General features: G+C 37.6%; 1 protein-coding gene and 1 long non-coding RNA gene across 3 annotated transcripts; both read right to left on the bottom strand.

Moving 5' to 3' along the window:
* Positions 1 to 59: 59 nt before the first annotated feature.
* Positions 60 to 15,752, bottom strand: LOC125255281 (chromobox protein homolog 7-like). Its single transcript, XM_048170362.1, has 6 exons — positions 15,322 to 15,752; positions 4,235 to 4,278; positions 3,972 to 4,037; positions 3,777 to 3,843; positions 3,366 to 3,684; positions 60 to 872 (listed from the first exon to the last, which is right to left on the bottom strand). Exons 1-6 carry the CDS (start codon positions 15,388 to 15,390, stop codon positions 673 to 675), a joined length of 765 nt encoding a protein of 254 aa, XP_048026319.1. The 5' UTR covers positions 15,391 to 15,752; the 3' UTR covers positions 60 to 672.
* LOC125255284 lies at positions 9,772 to 14,958 on the bottom strand. Of its 2 annotated transcripts, none has more exons than XR_007181876.1 (2): positions 11,543 to 14,958; positions 9,772 to 10,656 (listed from the first exon to the last, which is right to left on the bottom strand). It is a non-coding gene; the product is annotated as an uncharacterized LOC125255284 (long non-coding RNA). The 2 variants fall into 2 exon arrangements; XR_007181877.1 differs by having other exon boundaries at positions 9,772 to 10,429.
* Positions 15,753 to 16,902: the final 1,150 nt, after the last annotated feature.

Raw genomic sequence — 16,902 nt, 5'->3', positions numbered from 1 at the left:
CAATTACATTAAAAGTAGAACATTGTGCAATGAAAAATAAAACTTTTTAACACTACAAATTTTTGTTTATTAAGTCTCAAAGATGGCACACAAAGTGTTGAAATGCTTTTCCATAGTTGTATTTTTAAGTATAGGGAGGCCACTAATTCTAGTTAACTGCATATGAGGTGTGCAATTTAAATTAAAAGTCAATAGAATAATATGTTTACCAAGCATATCATGTATACATATATCTAATGTGTAAATGTATAGACATATTTGTTACAGCTTGGCTTTTCAGAATTTTTAATTGTGCTAATCACACTGTACTAGCATTATGCAAGTACATGACCAGACCAAATTAAGCTTAACTCGGCTAGTTAAATCTGTAAACTACAAAACATGGCAAAATCAGTATCAGAGAAACTAGCTTGATTTGTTTAATGGCCAATACAACTTCATAATACTATCAGTACTGTAACGAATTTAATCATTGTTACTGTGATTGATTGCAATCACAATCCTGAAACAACATTTTGAAAGGTTTTAACTTGATTAGAACTAATAGTGCAAATGTAGTCTGAAACAATGGTGGAAAATGTGCAAGCGCATAATCAAAGCAAAAAAGGAAAAAAAAGAGGATGTACCGATTCTCTTTCCCCCTCGCTCACAACATACTCAGTCTCTGTAATGTCAGATCTCCAGCTCCCAGCTCCTGAAGAACCCTCTTGCTACGAAGGCCTCTCTAAAAGTCACAGTCAGTGAGTTGATGGTGATATCTGTCACAGTTACCTCCTCTGGGCCCATAACTGGACTCCAGTCCTCAGATATAGGAGAGATTGTCATTGCCTCTGATTCAGTGGTTGGACTCCAGGCTCCCCTCCTGACAAGCTCTGGACACAGAGTAGAATTTGTACATATTTACACCTTCATGTGATATAAATGTTAAAGAATATTGATTAAGAACAATCTAGCATTATAAGTGATACTGATTTAGATTATATTAGACATTTAAATATATATATATATATATATATATATATATATATATATATATATATATATATATATATATATATATAGTAATTATGCATTTGTTTTATATATTGTAATTAAGTATTATTCACGTGTAACGTTTACAATATATATATATGTATGTAACAGGTACAGAAAAATTCCTGTTAAAAATACTTATATTGTTATAATTCACAAAAAATTTATTTTTATATACCTGATATAGATGCCTGATTTAGTGTGTTTTCCCCTTTAATTGTGGTGATGACATCATGAGCCAACATAATTTCCTGTTCTGTCCCCTCCTCTTCCTTTTGCTTTTGGAAGTGGAGGTGAGTTGTAATCTGACTCCTGATAATCTTTTTAAATCTTTATTTTAATTATTGCTTTTATGCCTATATTTTCACTTCAATTTATGTGTATAATGTTATTTTACTTTGTGGTTATTTTTGTCATTTCATACTTTTTGAGTTATATTTTTGTCTAATATATGGAAATGAGCACATGGTGATCACATGGTGACAAGTGTACATCACATTTGTTAACACAATGCAGACAAAACACAACACAGAAAACAGACCAGTTACATATATGTATGTATATATATAAATATATATACAGTATCTCAGAGAAGTGAGTACACCCCTCTCATTTTTGTAAATATTTGATTATATCTTTTCGTGTGACAACACTGAAGAAATGACACTTTGCTACAATGTAAAGTAGTGAGTATACAGCTTGTATAACAGTGTAAATTTGCTGTCCCCTCAAAATTACTCAACACACAGGCATTAATGTCTAAACCGCTGGCCACAAAAGTGAGTACACCCCTAAGTGAAAATGTCCAAATTGGGCCCAAAGTGTCAATATTTTGTGTGGCCAGCATTATTTTCCAGCTCTGCCTTAACCCTCTTGGGCACGGAGTTCACCAGAGCTTCACAGGTTGCCACTGGAGTCCTCTTCCACTCCTCCATGATGACATCACAGAGCTGGTGGATGTTAGAGACCTTGCGCTCCTCCGCCTTCCATTTGAGGATGCCCCGCAGATGCTCAATAGGGTTTAGGTACCCTCAGCTTCTTCAGCAAGGCAGTGGTCATCTTGGAGGTGTGTTTGGAGTCATTATCAGGTTGGAATACTGCCCTACGGCCCAGTGTCCGAAGGGAGGGGATCATGCTCTGCTTCAGTATGTCACAGTACATGTTGGCATTCACGTTCCCTCAATGAACTGTAGCTCCCCAGTGCCGACAGCACTCATGCAGCCCCAGACCATGACACTCCCACCACCATGCTTGTCTGTAGGCAAGACACACTTGTCTTTGTATACTCCTCACCTGGTTGCCGCCACACACACTTGACACCATCTGAAATAAGTTTATCTTGGTCTTATCAGACCACAGGACATGGCTCCAGTAATCCATGTCCTTAGTCTGCTTGTCTTCAGCAAACTGTTTGCGGGCTTTCTTGTGCATCATCTTTAGAAGAGGCTTCCTTCTGGGACGACAGCCATGCAGACCAATTTGATTGCAGTGTGTGGCGTATGGTCTGAGCACTGACAGGCTGACCCCCCATCCCTTCAACCTCTACAGCAATGCTGGCAGCACTCATAAGTCTATTTCCCAAACACAACCTCTGGATATGACGCTGAGCACGTGCACTCAACTTCTTTGGTCGACCATGGCGAGGCCTGTTCTGAGTGAAACCTGTCCTGTTAAACCGCTGTATGGTCTTGGCCACCGTGCTGCAGCTCAGTTTCAGGGTCTTGGCAATCTTCTTATAGCCTACGCCATCTTTATGTAGAGCAACAAATCTTTTTTTCAGATCCTCAGAGAGTTCTTTGCCATGAGGTGCCATGTTGAACTTCCAGTGACCAGTATGAGAGAGTGAGAACGCTAACACCAAATTTAACACACTTGCTCCCCATTCACACCGGAGACCTTGAAACACTAACGAGTCACATAACACTGGGGAGAGAAAATGGCTAATTGGGCCCAATTTGGACATTTTTACTTAAGGGTGTACTCACTTTTGTGGCCAGTGTGTTGAGTTAATTTGAGGGGACAGCAAATTTACACTGTTATACAAGCTGTACACTCACTACTTTACATTATAGCAAAGTGTCATTTCTTCAGTGTTGTCACATGAAAAGATAAATAATTAAAAAAAAATAATAATAATTATATATATATATATATATATATATATATATATATATATATATATATATATATATATATATATGTATGCACAATCCCCCTGCCTACTAGTTTATGGATCTTTACTTGCTGTTTTGATCTAATGTCAGGACATTTTTTTTTCTACAAGGCTGACAAAGAACACTGCAGTCTGCCCTCTGGCCAACCAACATACTTACTGTTTAAACTATTGCTGCCAGTTTTAGTTCCTCCTGGTCTTGTGTCCTCCTCTTCCTCCTCCTCCATAACCCCCTCATCATCATCATCATCATCATCATCAACATGATCATCTTCTTCTTCCCTTCTATCCCATTCTTCCTCAGAAGTCTCTCTGGATGTTTTCTTCTTTTTCTTATGGTGGGTTAATCGTCGATATATACAGGTCCCTGAGGACTGGAACCTTGGGTCAAGCGACCGGGTCAAAGAAAGCGGCAGATGCGCTGAAGACTTCTCTGTATCTTTGTGTGTGCTGCGTAGATCCATTGCGTAAATGTTCCTCTTTGAGAGAGTAATATGTGGATAGACATGACTTTAATGACAGTTAAGCAGGGAAACAATCACAGAAATGAAGATGTTTTAGTGGTCATTACCTGCATGATGAGTCTTTTCGGTTTCGGCCCTCTTTTGCGCCACCCCACTGACCTGTCTCTCTGTTCTCTGTGTGAAATTAGAAAATTCAGTGTGATGAATTCACATAGGGTGAAAAAGTGTCTCAATCAAACTAAATTCTCCCATACTAGTGGCTGAAAGTGAAAGAATGAACAAAGAAGGTTATAATTGCTCACTTTTCCTCATAGGCTAAAACCAGTCGAGGGTCTAGGATGTGTTCCTCTGGCTCCCATGTGCTGTACCTTTGAAATCATTAAAACATGAAAAACTGTCACATATTCATATTGGCATGACATGCAAATAAAAGCCATAGCTGCTAGATTAGTAATTGTAAACAGTATAAACAACACAAAATGATAATTAAAAGACATTTAGAATAAAGCTTATTCTGTCATTTATAATAATAATAATAATAATAATAATAATAATAAATACTTACTTTGGAGGCCAGCCCTTCCACTTCAATAAATACTCTACATGACCCTTAAACAAAAATAAATATAAATCAATACTAAATTTACATTTTCATTATATTAAAATATATGATATTACAATCTCATGAGTTAACATTAGTAAAATGTTCATCTTCAAATACACATTTCTGATGATTGTTTTGTTTTTGTCTAGTACGTGTGCGATTACGTAATTATACGCTTGCGTCATAAAGAATTATGAAGGGACAACCCCTAAACTAACAGCTCCTCCTTTTTATGGAAGGCCAAAAGGGCCAAAACGTGTGAAACCGACGTCTTAACACGTAATTACGTGTTAACGCGCAAATGACGTTGTTAACGCGTAATTACGTGTTAACGCGCAAATGACGTGTTAACGCGTAATTACGTGTTAACACGTCATTTGCGAAATAAAAAACGTGGGACTTTACCACCACCTGGTGGTGTGGTGTACTTGCACAAGCAGATTAGGATTGCAAATGGCAGGATTTTGTCTAAAATAAATCTTTAAAAATGAACAGTGAGCATAAATAGGCTACAACTATGGCTACACATAATAATTATAGCATACATTTTTTATTTGTATTTATTTTAATCCTAACACATGTCTTCAAATGAATGAATGTTGTTGCTCTCAAAACAATTAACACAGCACAGTAAACACTCTTATGTTGATGAAATTTCATTATTCACTGCACTGCAGTTTATTCTAGTAATACGTTTATTAAAAACTAAATTATATCATCATAACTACAGGTGTGTTCACTATTGATTTTATAACATATTCATCTATAGACATACACTAATGAAAGTACATGCTTATTATTGTTTTTTAATGAGTGGTTTTGTTATAATCTTTTCCCACTTCCCCCAAAAATTACATAGCCTACACAAACATCCAGCAAATGTTGTACAGTACTGCAATCACTAATGTTTACTCACGAATTTAAATCTGCCTAGAGAATTTCATCTACATCATAGAACATTCTTATGCATTATGGAGGGAAAAATCATATTGAATGTTGAATCCATGGTTCTTCTCAACATCTGCAGGCCTCCTTCATTGTTGTTGTTTTTTTTTACTCTTTTTTTGTAGTAAACTATATTCATGTTTCTGGTAAAGGTTTGCTCTTGTTTACCTGATTTTTAATACTGCTTTCATGTGCTGGTGTGTGTGTATACAAGAAAAGAATTGGTTCTTATAGATCTGTTAGTTTTGTGACAGTTTTACTGTTTGAATTTGTAATAAACACATACAACGTGTGGTGTGTAGATAAATAAAATGTATTACAAATGTATTTACAAATGTAAAACAAAATTATTTACAATAATATAAACAAATAGAAGACGGAATAAGCATGTATGTATAGGAAACAACTCAAGAATGTATTCCAACGATATTCTCCATAGTCTGTTCCTGTGTGTATCTCTATAGTCAGCCAGTGTGCTTCAGCCATCCGTCTGTCCAGCAATTCACGATTCCCTCATCTGTAAGAAATTACATTTCAGTAATTATCTCCTTTCATCGAAAGTACCATTTAATTGTCAACTCTGATTTCTGTCATTACGCCCAGTGCTGTCAATAAAACATAATGTTCACCTAATTCCAAATTTATCTATTCGGTTTCCTGCAAAAGTGGCTCTTCCGTGTGTGTGCGTCACCCTTTCGTCAATGTCGTTGACTTTTGATGATTGATGAGGTAAGCTCAGTGTAGTGCTTGGGTCACTATATCATGAATAATTTAAATAAATAAAGGTGTTGTGTCACGTTGACATTGCCTGTCGTAACTGTTTGTAATCCTTCTCATGACTAATTAATATGGTGATACGCACGATTCAGATCGTTTTATTATTAATGAGATTGTGAACGAGCACTTACGTAATGGTTACGATGTGCTCAAGTCTGGCGCAACTTCCTTTTAACCAAAAACTTTTGGCGGCGAGGAAGAAAGTAGTAGTAGTAGTATCATCAGCAGCAGGACATGGCGCGGAGAGAGTTTCTTACAGACTGCAATAGGGCATTTCGGGAGTGTACTCGATTGGCTCAAACAGACGATCGGGATGCTATAGCAATAATAATTACAAGGTAAGTGATCTTGTTTTGTGGCACTGGACGCCCATTATTTCCCCCAGGGGCGGACAAGGCTATCGGCAGTACCGGGAGTTTTCCCTGTGGGCCGCTGGACAACGTGGGCCGGCCCTTTGCAATGTAAATGTATGACTGAATTGTAGTAAATAGTCCATGTTAACCGGTATTTATAATCTGTGTATGCAAATTTGGTTAAGCAAAATCATTCTTTTGGATTGGTTTGTGGAAGTTATGGTCCCACCCCTTTTACTGGCAGGTGTATTCTAATTGGTGAGTGATATCGATTGAGAAAAAAGACCGTTAGGGGATTGAAGGGAGTCAGACGCTAGTTGGGTTTCTCCGTGTGTTTTGAGTTTTAAAATAATTTTTTGTTCGTAAAGTGGGAGTTATTTTCAGCCAGAATATACTCAGTCAATGTTTTATTTATAGTCTTGTCTAAATGTGAGTGTTTTAAGCGTTTACGCTCAGATAAGAAGACGGTGTGTAACAGTGTATCCATTGGGACGCAACATTGTTGAAACAATGATAGAGCTTTGATCGGCTACATTAAACGAGCTCCTCCGACACCGACAGAGAGTCGTCGCAACCCCAGATAGCGCTCCGAGTCCCCGCCAGATTCAGAGCTCCTCTGGCACCGCTGGATACTGTACGCCGTTACGGAGGATTTTGGTTGCAGGTGGCGGATCGTTTGAGAACAAGCGGACCGCTTGTTGCGGTTGAGTGCGCCGCTGCGGCTGGACCGAGGTACTCTGTTGTTTTGTGTTGCTCATTGGAGTGAAGAGGCCAGTTTGTGTTTTTATTAGGCCACAACGCACACAAGCAACGACTCAGGCCTGCAACGGTGGTGTTTGTGGATGTATGCGTGTGAGTGTGGGCCCACAGATGTGTAATTCATATATGTTTGTTGTCTATAGTGTGTTTCGTCTCTATGGTTACCGTCTAGGCACCATTTCCGTGTCTATATATGGTTGTAAATTCTTGTTCAGTCATCTGCAGATACTGATTTATTGGTTTATCTAGTGAACTATTTATTATCTTATTTTATTTAATCTATTTATTTATATATTTATTGACATCTTGACTATTTATTGAATTACTTTCTGTGATAATAAAACATTGTAGTTTGTTGTATTTAACCATACCTACCTGTATTATAAGTTTTTTTTTCTTCTTTTCTTTTCATCATCTATTATTTACATAAACAGGAAATTAAATCTTAGCTTATAAATATTATTAATATCAGAGGTGTGTAATAATTTATAAACTTGTCAGAACCCGGTGCTCCACAGAACTTGGGCGTGGTAAATCCTAAGAGGGTAGGGGGCGCTATATATATATATATATATATATATATATATATATATATATATATATATATATATATATATATATATATATATATCAGAGAGGAGATAATGTGGAGCAGCAGACCAGGGGGATGCAAGAGATGCATGTTGGTTTCCGCGAGAAGATGGTTGAAGCTGAGGCCTGAATTCAGTGGTGGATGTGGCTGTAATGGTGAGGAAGAAGTTCTCAAACAACCTTGCAGACCTTCTATCTTTGGTGTGCTTTTTCGGACTGCTTCTTTTTCTTCATATTAAATTTCCCAAACAATGGTAGTGCCTTTCTGAAGGTGTCACAATGTCAAATAATATGCAGTTGTTGTTTTTTAATACTCATAAAAGAAGCTGTGCCACCATTTTGTCTCTACCCAACATGATTCTTTCTTCTTTTTTTGATGTACTTGAATATTACATGGAAACCTAGTACATTTAAATGTCATTATATATATATATATATATATATATATATATATATATATATATATATATATATATATATATACACCTGGTTCATTTTTGACTTTAAGATGAGAGAGAAACAAGTCAGAACAAAAATTATAGTGTTACAGTATAAATCCACTGTTAACATTTATGGAATTTTAAATGCACTGAGTTTCTATGAAATATATCTATATATTTACAAATATTACTACAGCCAATCAGAGTGATTTTTCAGAAATTATAAATTAAAATGAGGCAGAAAAAAGATTTTGTGAACAATCACTCTAATTGGCTGCAGTATTATTTTTAATCGAGACATTTCATGGAAATTCAGTACATTTAAATATAAATTGCTAAACTGACCTTCTGTCCTGGGTGTTACTTGCCAAAGTTCTAGACAGTAGAGTGGTAAAGGTATGATGTCAGACTAATTTGCCGCTGGGTGTTTAAATGGGTTTTCTCAATTTGAGTAAAATAAAGCCTGTGGTAAACATAACTTGACAATACTTTTTGTTCTGCATTTTGTTCTACAATGCAAACTACACACACTCACACCCCATATGTTCTTATCTAGTTACTTATTTAAAACATACATTTCCAAAAATTGATTTTCAAAGTATTGTCAACTTATGTTTGATTACCACAGGCTTTTTTCTACTCATAATTTGAAAAACCTTACAATAAAACTCCAAGGAGGAGGGGATTTGAAGTCATCTCTGCACCACTCTTTATCTTCAAATCTTCTTATGTGAGTTTACACTTTTCAGTTTAAAATGGAACGAACAGTTATAAGGGCTTGTTTAGCCTTTAATTCGTGAAATGTTGAAAATGAAATATGTCATTGTATTTCAAAATTAATGTCAGGAGCACTTTATCCTGTATAATTTGATTGGAAATGGCATTAATGCAGAGGATAAAGGGTAATTGTGCTTTCATTTGTGTTTTTGGTGTGATTGGTATGCATCATTTAAAGGGAAAAAACCCAAAAATGAAAATTTTGTCATCATTTACTCACCCTCAAGTAGTTCCAAACCTGTATGAATTTGTTCTGCTGTACACAAAGGAAGATATTCAGAAGAATCTCAGTAACCAAACTGACATCACCCCCCATTGACTACTATAGTATTTATTTTTCCTGTTGTTGTAGTCAATGGGGGGTGATGTCAGTTTGGTTACTGAGATTCTTCTGAATATCTTCCTTTGTGTACAGCAGAACAAATTCATATAGGTTTGGAACTACTTGAGGGTGAGTAAATGATGACAAAATTTTCATTTTTGGGTGAACTATCACTTTTTTTATTTTTCAAAACACTAACTGCATAGTGGTTAAGAGAGTCAGACTTGTAACCCAAAGGTTGTGGGTTCGAGTCTCAATATGGCAGGAATTGTCGGTGGGGGGAGTGAATATATAGCCCTCTCTTCCACCCTCAATACCACAACTGAGGTGAGACCTTTGAGCAAGGCACCAAACCCCCAACTGCTCTCTGGGTGCCGCAGCAAAAATTGGCTGCCCACTGCTGTGTGTGCACTTGGATGGGATAAATGCAGAGCACAAATTCAAAGTATGGGACACCATACTTGGCTATGCATCACTTTTTTTTTTCTCATAATATTCATGTATTACTAAACAAAATGTACATGATATACAAAATATGTGTAAAATGTTTTATTTTAATGATGCAGAGATCATTTAAACAGTTACTGTCACAGTAAAAATAAAACAGTGACAGTGGGTACAATATGTGGTAGGGGAGTGCAATATATGTCTTTGTTAATAGTCTTTCATGCCATCCAAGATGTACTATATTACTTTCTTCATATAAACACTGCTTTTTAAGAAAATAATCAATCTCTGTGAGTCCATATTCAAGTAGATTGTAGCATGCAGTTAGTCAGAAGCGATGGTAAATAGTTACCTATTGTTTTACTTCACTGGGGTTGTATAGATAACTGTCACAGTCACTGTGTGTGGTTTTTAAAGTGTAACCTTTTTAAAATACATATTCATTTGCATTACATGGACTCAGAGATGGGTTATCTTAATTCTTGTTTATCCAAGATCAGCATCGAGTAATAGGAGTAAAGTACAACATCTTATTTATTTCTGAGCTGTGTTTGTTTTAATCTAGAGCGCTAAAGAAAGTAAAATATTTGCATAATATTAGGTGTCTGAAGATCAAGATCCCAGTCATTCAAAGGTGATATGTCTGAACGAAATAAATTCTTCTCTGATGGATATCTGGTACTTCCACTCCATCCTCTGGGTCAGCAGCAGAATTTTGCTTGTGAAAACGCTGCTCCACTCCCTGCTAAATGTGAAAGGAGAAGTATTAACGATACAAACCGCTTTGAACTCCTATGTAACAAATTGAAGACTTATTCATTTGTTTGAAAATAATAGTTTATCAGTTAGCCGGTTTGAAAAGTTTTTCTGACTACAAAATAAAAATTGTTATTATTATCATTACACAATGAGAATTATCTTATTATTTACTCAACCTCCTTATGTTCTTGATCAGCTTTTTGCAAACATGATCTAAACGGAAAAAGATTTTAATTGTATAACCAGGTCATGTAACGATTGGGCTAAATCAATACAACACTGCTGTTGTGGACTCTCAGGGTGCGTTCACACTTGTAGTTCGGTTCGTTTGGTCCGGACCAAAGAAGAAAAAAAAACATTTAGTCCTGGTCCGGTTAGCGTTCAGATTGGCAATTTTATCACCGAACCAAAAGATACCGAACCATAAGGCATAGGGATACATTCACAACGTGATTGGTCAGATTTTATGACGTATTGCCTATTTTGAGACGGAACTTACCTAACATCCAAAACAATGCTGTTTTCTGAGGTAAATGCACTCGTTGTGTATGCGTAGCGGTGCGTAGCCTGCATGTGATGGTATTTTGGCCAGCTGGGAACTCGTGAAGAGCTTATAAAACGTGTAAAGTAGTCAAATCAGCGGCGGGAATCCATCCGTCACACACACAAATGATCTGCTGCGTGGAGATGCGCGTCTGATGCCTGTGATGGGCAAACTCGCAACTATGACGAGAAAAACCGACATGCGTGAGGATTCTGTCCTTTTTAGGGTCTCGTCTTCCTGTTTTTGGTTCGGTTACATGTCTTTGGTCCGTGTTGCGTTCATATATCATTTGAACCGCACCAGAGTTCGTTTGGAAGCGGACCGAGACCCATCTTTTCAGCGGTCTCGGTCCGCTTGTTTGGTGCGCACCAGGGTTCGGATGGCAGCGTTCACATATGTTCAAATGAACCGCACTAACCGAGCAATCGCACCAGGGTTCGTTTTAATCGAACCAAACATGACAAGTGTGAACGCACCCTCAGAGAGCTCTGAAATACCTCTCCACCTGAAAAGCAATACTTTTTTGGATTACTTTAACTTTAAAAAATGACTTACCTCGAGTTTCTATCATGATAACGACAACGATTGATGATATCATTCGTCTGTGCTTTTCCATAACTCCTCTCAACAATGCTTTTGGATCTGATAAATGCGTTGGCTAGCAGCAAATAAATAGAGATGAAATTCAAAAACAAAACTCCAAACTTTATATCGCTAAATGAAATGGGAAGCCGCAAATAACTAACAAATAAATAACTAAAGCTTTTTTATGACGTGACTCTCCTATGACTAAACAGGTTCAGAGTAGGTCCAGCTCAAACAACGTTTCAAAGGTTTGGATCCAATAGCAAGACAATTTTGCTTTTTACGTCCAAGTGGAACTCATGCAACTATAAGCTGCGTGCTTGTGGAGTGATCTAAAGCTTTTTTTAACCAACCCAACCAACACTGTTGACCCATCCCTTACACCTTACCCCTACCCTTAAACCCATACCACCAAACCTGTACCTAACCTTACCCACATCCCACCTCAATAGCAGCAAAAGTGATTTTCAATTCAATATGAACCCAATAAGTACATTGTACTTACTTTTTGATGTAAGTACATAGTATTAAGGCCACTTAATATTAAGTGGAGCCCTTTTTCCTAAACCGAAACTAATAAAAACCTGCCCGAGAAGGACAGACTTTCCTAACTTATGATTCTCAGTAGCCTATTGAGAGCAAGCGAGCACGACAGATGGACATTGTGCGCACAAAAATGCTAGGAGAAAGGGGCGTTTGGGTATTTGTTAAAGGCAAAATGCTTCATTGCATTCCTTCTCAAGAGAATACTTATCTTCCTCCTCCTACTTCTCCGCCTCAAAAACATTAAAGAAGTCTTATTTCAAACTTTTGATCGCCAGTCTGTAAAATAATGCGTGTGAACTATTAGAAAATTATATGTTTTACACTTTACGGGACATAGGTTATATGAAAGCTGCTGGTTTTGCCATGCAGTTTAAGTTTGAGAATATTTCGAGTTTTATGATTGTGAAATTACTGAAGAAATCCTGACAACAGACACACATTCACTTTTATCTGACATGCTGAACACTATAGGTTACGTTAATGTTTCTTTATCCAATGTGTGAAGAATAACAATCCGAAAAGGTCAGAAGTGCGTCCTCGAAATGAATCCCCGTCGTTTAACAGTTTATTATTATTATTTATCGTAAACAGTTGGCAAACATTGCTGTAGGCTATATTGTTTTGTTCAGCTGCTTATGTTATCTCGGCTCGCATTCTACAAGCATTAAATAGTGCAGCGCTGCTCGGTTTCCGTGGACAGTAAATCCCGCCTCCTTTGATTTGATTGGTTATCTCAAACATTTTGACATTGATAAGCGCTTTTAGACAGACTGAGCACACTGATTAGAGTCTTTGTGGGCCGCGCCCGCGCGAACAATTCGTCTGTGCTGACGGAAAGATGGGCCTATGGACTATTTACTACAATTCATTCATACATTTACATTGCAAAGGGCCGGCCCACGTTGTCCAGCGGCCCACAGGGAAAACTCCCGGTACTGCCGATAGCCTTGTCCGCCCCTGGGGGAAATAATGGGCGTCCAGTGCCACAAAACAAGATCACTTACCTTGTAATTATTATTGCTATAGCATCCCGATCGTCTGTTTGAGCCAATCGAGTACACTCCCGAAATGCCCTATTGCAGTCTGTAAGAAACTCTCTCCGCGCCATGTCCTGCTGCTGATGATACTACTACTACTACTTTCTTCCTCGCCGCCAAAAGTTTTTGGTTAAAAGGAAGTTGCGCCAGACTTGAGCACATCGTAACCATTACGTAAGTGCTCGTTCACAATCTCATTAATAATAAAACGATCTGAATCGTGCGTATCACCATATTAATTAGTCATGAGAAGGATTACAAACAGTTACGACAGGCAATGTCAACGTGACACAACACCTTTATTTATTTAAATTATTCATGATATAGTGACCCAAGCACTACACTGAGCTTACCTCATCAATCATCAAAAGTCAACGACATTGACGAAAGGGTGACGCACACACACGGAAGAGCCACTTTTGCAGGAAACCGAATAGATAAATTTGGAATTAGGTGAACATTATGTTTTATTGACAGCACTGGGCGTAATGACAGAAATCAGAGTTGACAATTAAATGGTACTTTCGATGAAAGGAGATAATTACTGAAATGTAATTTCTTACAGATGAGGGAATCGTGAATTGCTGGACAGACGGATGGCTGAAGCACACTGGCTGACTATAGAGATACACACAGGAAAACAATGGGGAACAGACTATGGAGAATATCGTTGGAATACATTCTTGAGTTGTTTCCTATACATACATGCTTATTCCGTCTTCTATTTGTTTATATTATTGTAAATAATTTTGTTTTACATTTGTAAATACATTTGTAATACATTTTATTTATCTACACACCACACGTTGTATGTGTTTATTACAAATTCAAACAGTAAAACTGTCACAAAACTAACAGATCTATAAGAACCAATTCTTTTCTTGTATACACACACACCAGCACATGAAAGCAGTATTAAAAATCAGGTAAACAAGAGCAAACCTTTACCAGAAACATGAATATAGTTTACTACAAAAAAAGAGTAAAAAAAAAACAACAACAATGAAGGAGGCCTGCAGATGTTGAGAAGAACCATGGATTCAACATTCATAATGATTTTTCCCTCCATAATGCATAAGAATGTTCTATGATGTAGATGAAATTCTCTAGGCAGATTTAAATTCGTGAGTAAACATTAGTGATTGCAGTACTGTACAACATTTGCTGGATGTTTGTGTAGGCTATGTAATTTTTGGGGGAAGTGGGAAAAGATTATAACAAAACCACTCATTAAAAAACAATAATAAGCATGTACTTTCATTAGTGTATGTCTATAGATGAATATGTTATAAAATCAATAGTGAACACACCTGTAGTTATGATGATATAATTTAGTTTTTAATAAACGTATTACTAGAATAAACTGCAGTGCAGTGAATAATGAAATTTCATCAACATAAGAGTGTTTACTGTGCTGTGTTAATTGTTTTGAGAGCAACAACATTCATTCATTTGAAGACATGTGTTAGGATTAAAATAAATACAAATAAAAAATGTATGCTATAATTATTATGTGTAGCCATAGTTGTAGCCTATTTATGCTCACTGTTCATTTTTAAAGATTTATTTTAGACAAAATCCTGCCATTTGCAATCCTAATCTGCTTGTGCAAGTACACCACACCACCAGGTGGTGGTAAAGTCCCACGTTTTTTATTTCGCAAATGACGTGTTAACACGTAATTACGCGTTAACACGTCATTTGCGCGTTAACACGTAATTACGCGTTAACACGTCATTTGCGCGTTAACACGTAATTACGTGTTAAGACGTCGGTTTCACACGTTTTGGCCCTTTTGGCCTTCCATACCTGTCCTGACATTTTACAGATTTAACGCGCGTTATTTTAAGCTGAATGCATGAACTGAGAGCTACCTCTGCTCGCACCAATAACCTCAAATGCTGCTTGTTCTGTATCTAAATGGTTAACATTAGTGATTAGATCAAATCGGAAAATAAAACTGCGTAGTCTCCATGACTACGGATAGGATTACTTCCAAAAGCGTGCTGTGCGACATGCGTCATCATCTAAGTTATTAGACTACAAACACACTTCCACGTTGTTGTAAGGGGGACGTGTGTGTCCTCGCCCCTCTAACATGTATGTGTGCAGCGGGCACAGATTGAACTGTCAACAGACACACAGCTACGCGCGCATGTCACTTACCTTCCTAACTCTTTTCTTTATAATTGATTCCACAGCGAACACTTGCTCACCGATTGCCGACAGTTCCATTGGTTAAGTTATTCCTCTAAAAAAATAATGAAGTAGCTGTGAACGTCTCTGTGTTTTTCCTTCTTGGCGTTAAAATAACTGAAATAGAAATCCCATGCACAGTTAGAATGGCTGCACACGTTCCCTCTCTTCCGCCTGCCTTGTTTACAATTCAGTATTTTATGCTTTGCACTGCTCCATTTCCTTGTACTAGATGAGTACAGTGACTTTTTAAATCTGCGACACATCTGCAGCGCGCAGCGCGCCCCCGTGCGCCACACAGCGGATTGACTTGCGCCACTGTTGGTCGGATAATCAACCAGCAGGTACCACATTAGTTTCATTTTACTCAGGATTAATATGGTTTATACTGCTTACCTTTCAGATTTGATTTTTGCAATAGGTCTACAAAGAAAAGGCATAAAGAAAATACAAGACATTAGTTTGTATTACTTGCAGCATTACAATGTATCTCCTACCCAAAGATGTATACCTGAAGGAAGTCTCTTACACTATTTGAATTTATTTGATCAAAAATACAGTAAAAACAGTAATATTGTGTGAAATTTAAAATAACTGTTTTAATATTTTTTAAATGTAATTTATTCTGAATTATCAGCAGCTGTTACTCCAGTTCTCAGTGTCACAGGATCTTTCAGAAATCATTCTAATATGGCAATTTGGTGCTCAAGAAACATTTATTATTATCGATGTTGAAAACAGTTGTGCTACTTAATATTTTTGTGGAAACAGTGATATACAGGGGTTGGACAATGAAACTGAAACACTGGCCAATATAACCCTGACAGCATCCGGCCCACATCTGGTCCGCGTGTAATCCACATGTGGGCCTGATCTGGGCCACACTTTGTTGCTGTCTGGGTTGGAAGTTTCAAACCTATATATGCATGGCCTGGTGGCCAGTCTTCATTGATTTTACATTCCATCAATAAGAGCAGAGTGTGAAGGTTGAATTAGCTGAGCAATAACACAGCATTACATAAAATATTGCAATAAGTGAAAGTGACATGATGTGTGGCCAAGTATGGTGTCCCATACTTGGAATTTGTGCTCTGCATTTCACCCATCCAAGTGCACACACACAGCAGTGAGTATTAAACACAAACACACATTGTGAACACATACCTGGAGCAGCCATTTTTGCTGTGGCATCCTGGGAGCGATTGGGGGTTAGGCGCCTTGCTCAAAGGCACCTCAGTTGTGGGTAATGAAAGTGGAAGAGAGCACTGTTCATTAACTCCCCACCTACATTTCCTGCCGGCACTGAGACTCAAACCCACGGCCAGATGAGGACAAACTGTTGGTGTGCATCTTGCTGGCTCATCTGTGACCAAGACAGCAAGTCTTTGTTGTGTACCAAGAGCTGTGGTATCCAGAGTAATGTCGGCCTACCAACACGAAGGACGAACCACATTCAACAGGAGTAACTGTCAACCCAAGAGGAAGCCATCTGAAAGGGATGTCCAGGTACTAACCCAGATTTTATCCAAAAAACATAAAACCACAGTTGCC

Source organism: Megalobrama amblycephala, linkage group LG20 (assembly GCF_018812025.1).
Source record: "Megalobrama amblycephala isolate DHTTF-2021 linkage group LG20, ASM1881202v1, whole genome shotgun sequence".
In the NCBI taxonomy this organism is placed as follows: Eukaryota; Metazoa; Chordata; class Actinopteri; order Cypriniformes; family Xenocyprididae; genus Megalobrama; species Megalobrama amblycephala.
Note: the sequence above shows the minus strand (reverse complement) of the source record. Positions and strands in the feature narration are given on the sequence as shown.

Excerpts from the sequence above, each read along its gene's own strand:
- LOC125255281 (XM_048170362.1), bottom strand. The coding sequence starts at position 15,390 with ATGGAACTGTCGGCAATCGGTGAGCAAGTGTTCGCTGTGGAATCAATT. Across the intron at positions 4,038-4,234 it reads TGGAAGGGCTGGCCTCCAAA|GTACAGCACATGGGAGCCAG; the intron begins GTAAGTATTTAT and ends ATGATTTCAAAG. Across the intron at positions 873-3,365 it reads TGGCAGCAATAGTTTAAACA|AGCTTGTCAGGAGGGGAGCC; the intron begins GTAAGTATGTTG and ends CTCTGTGTCCAG.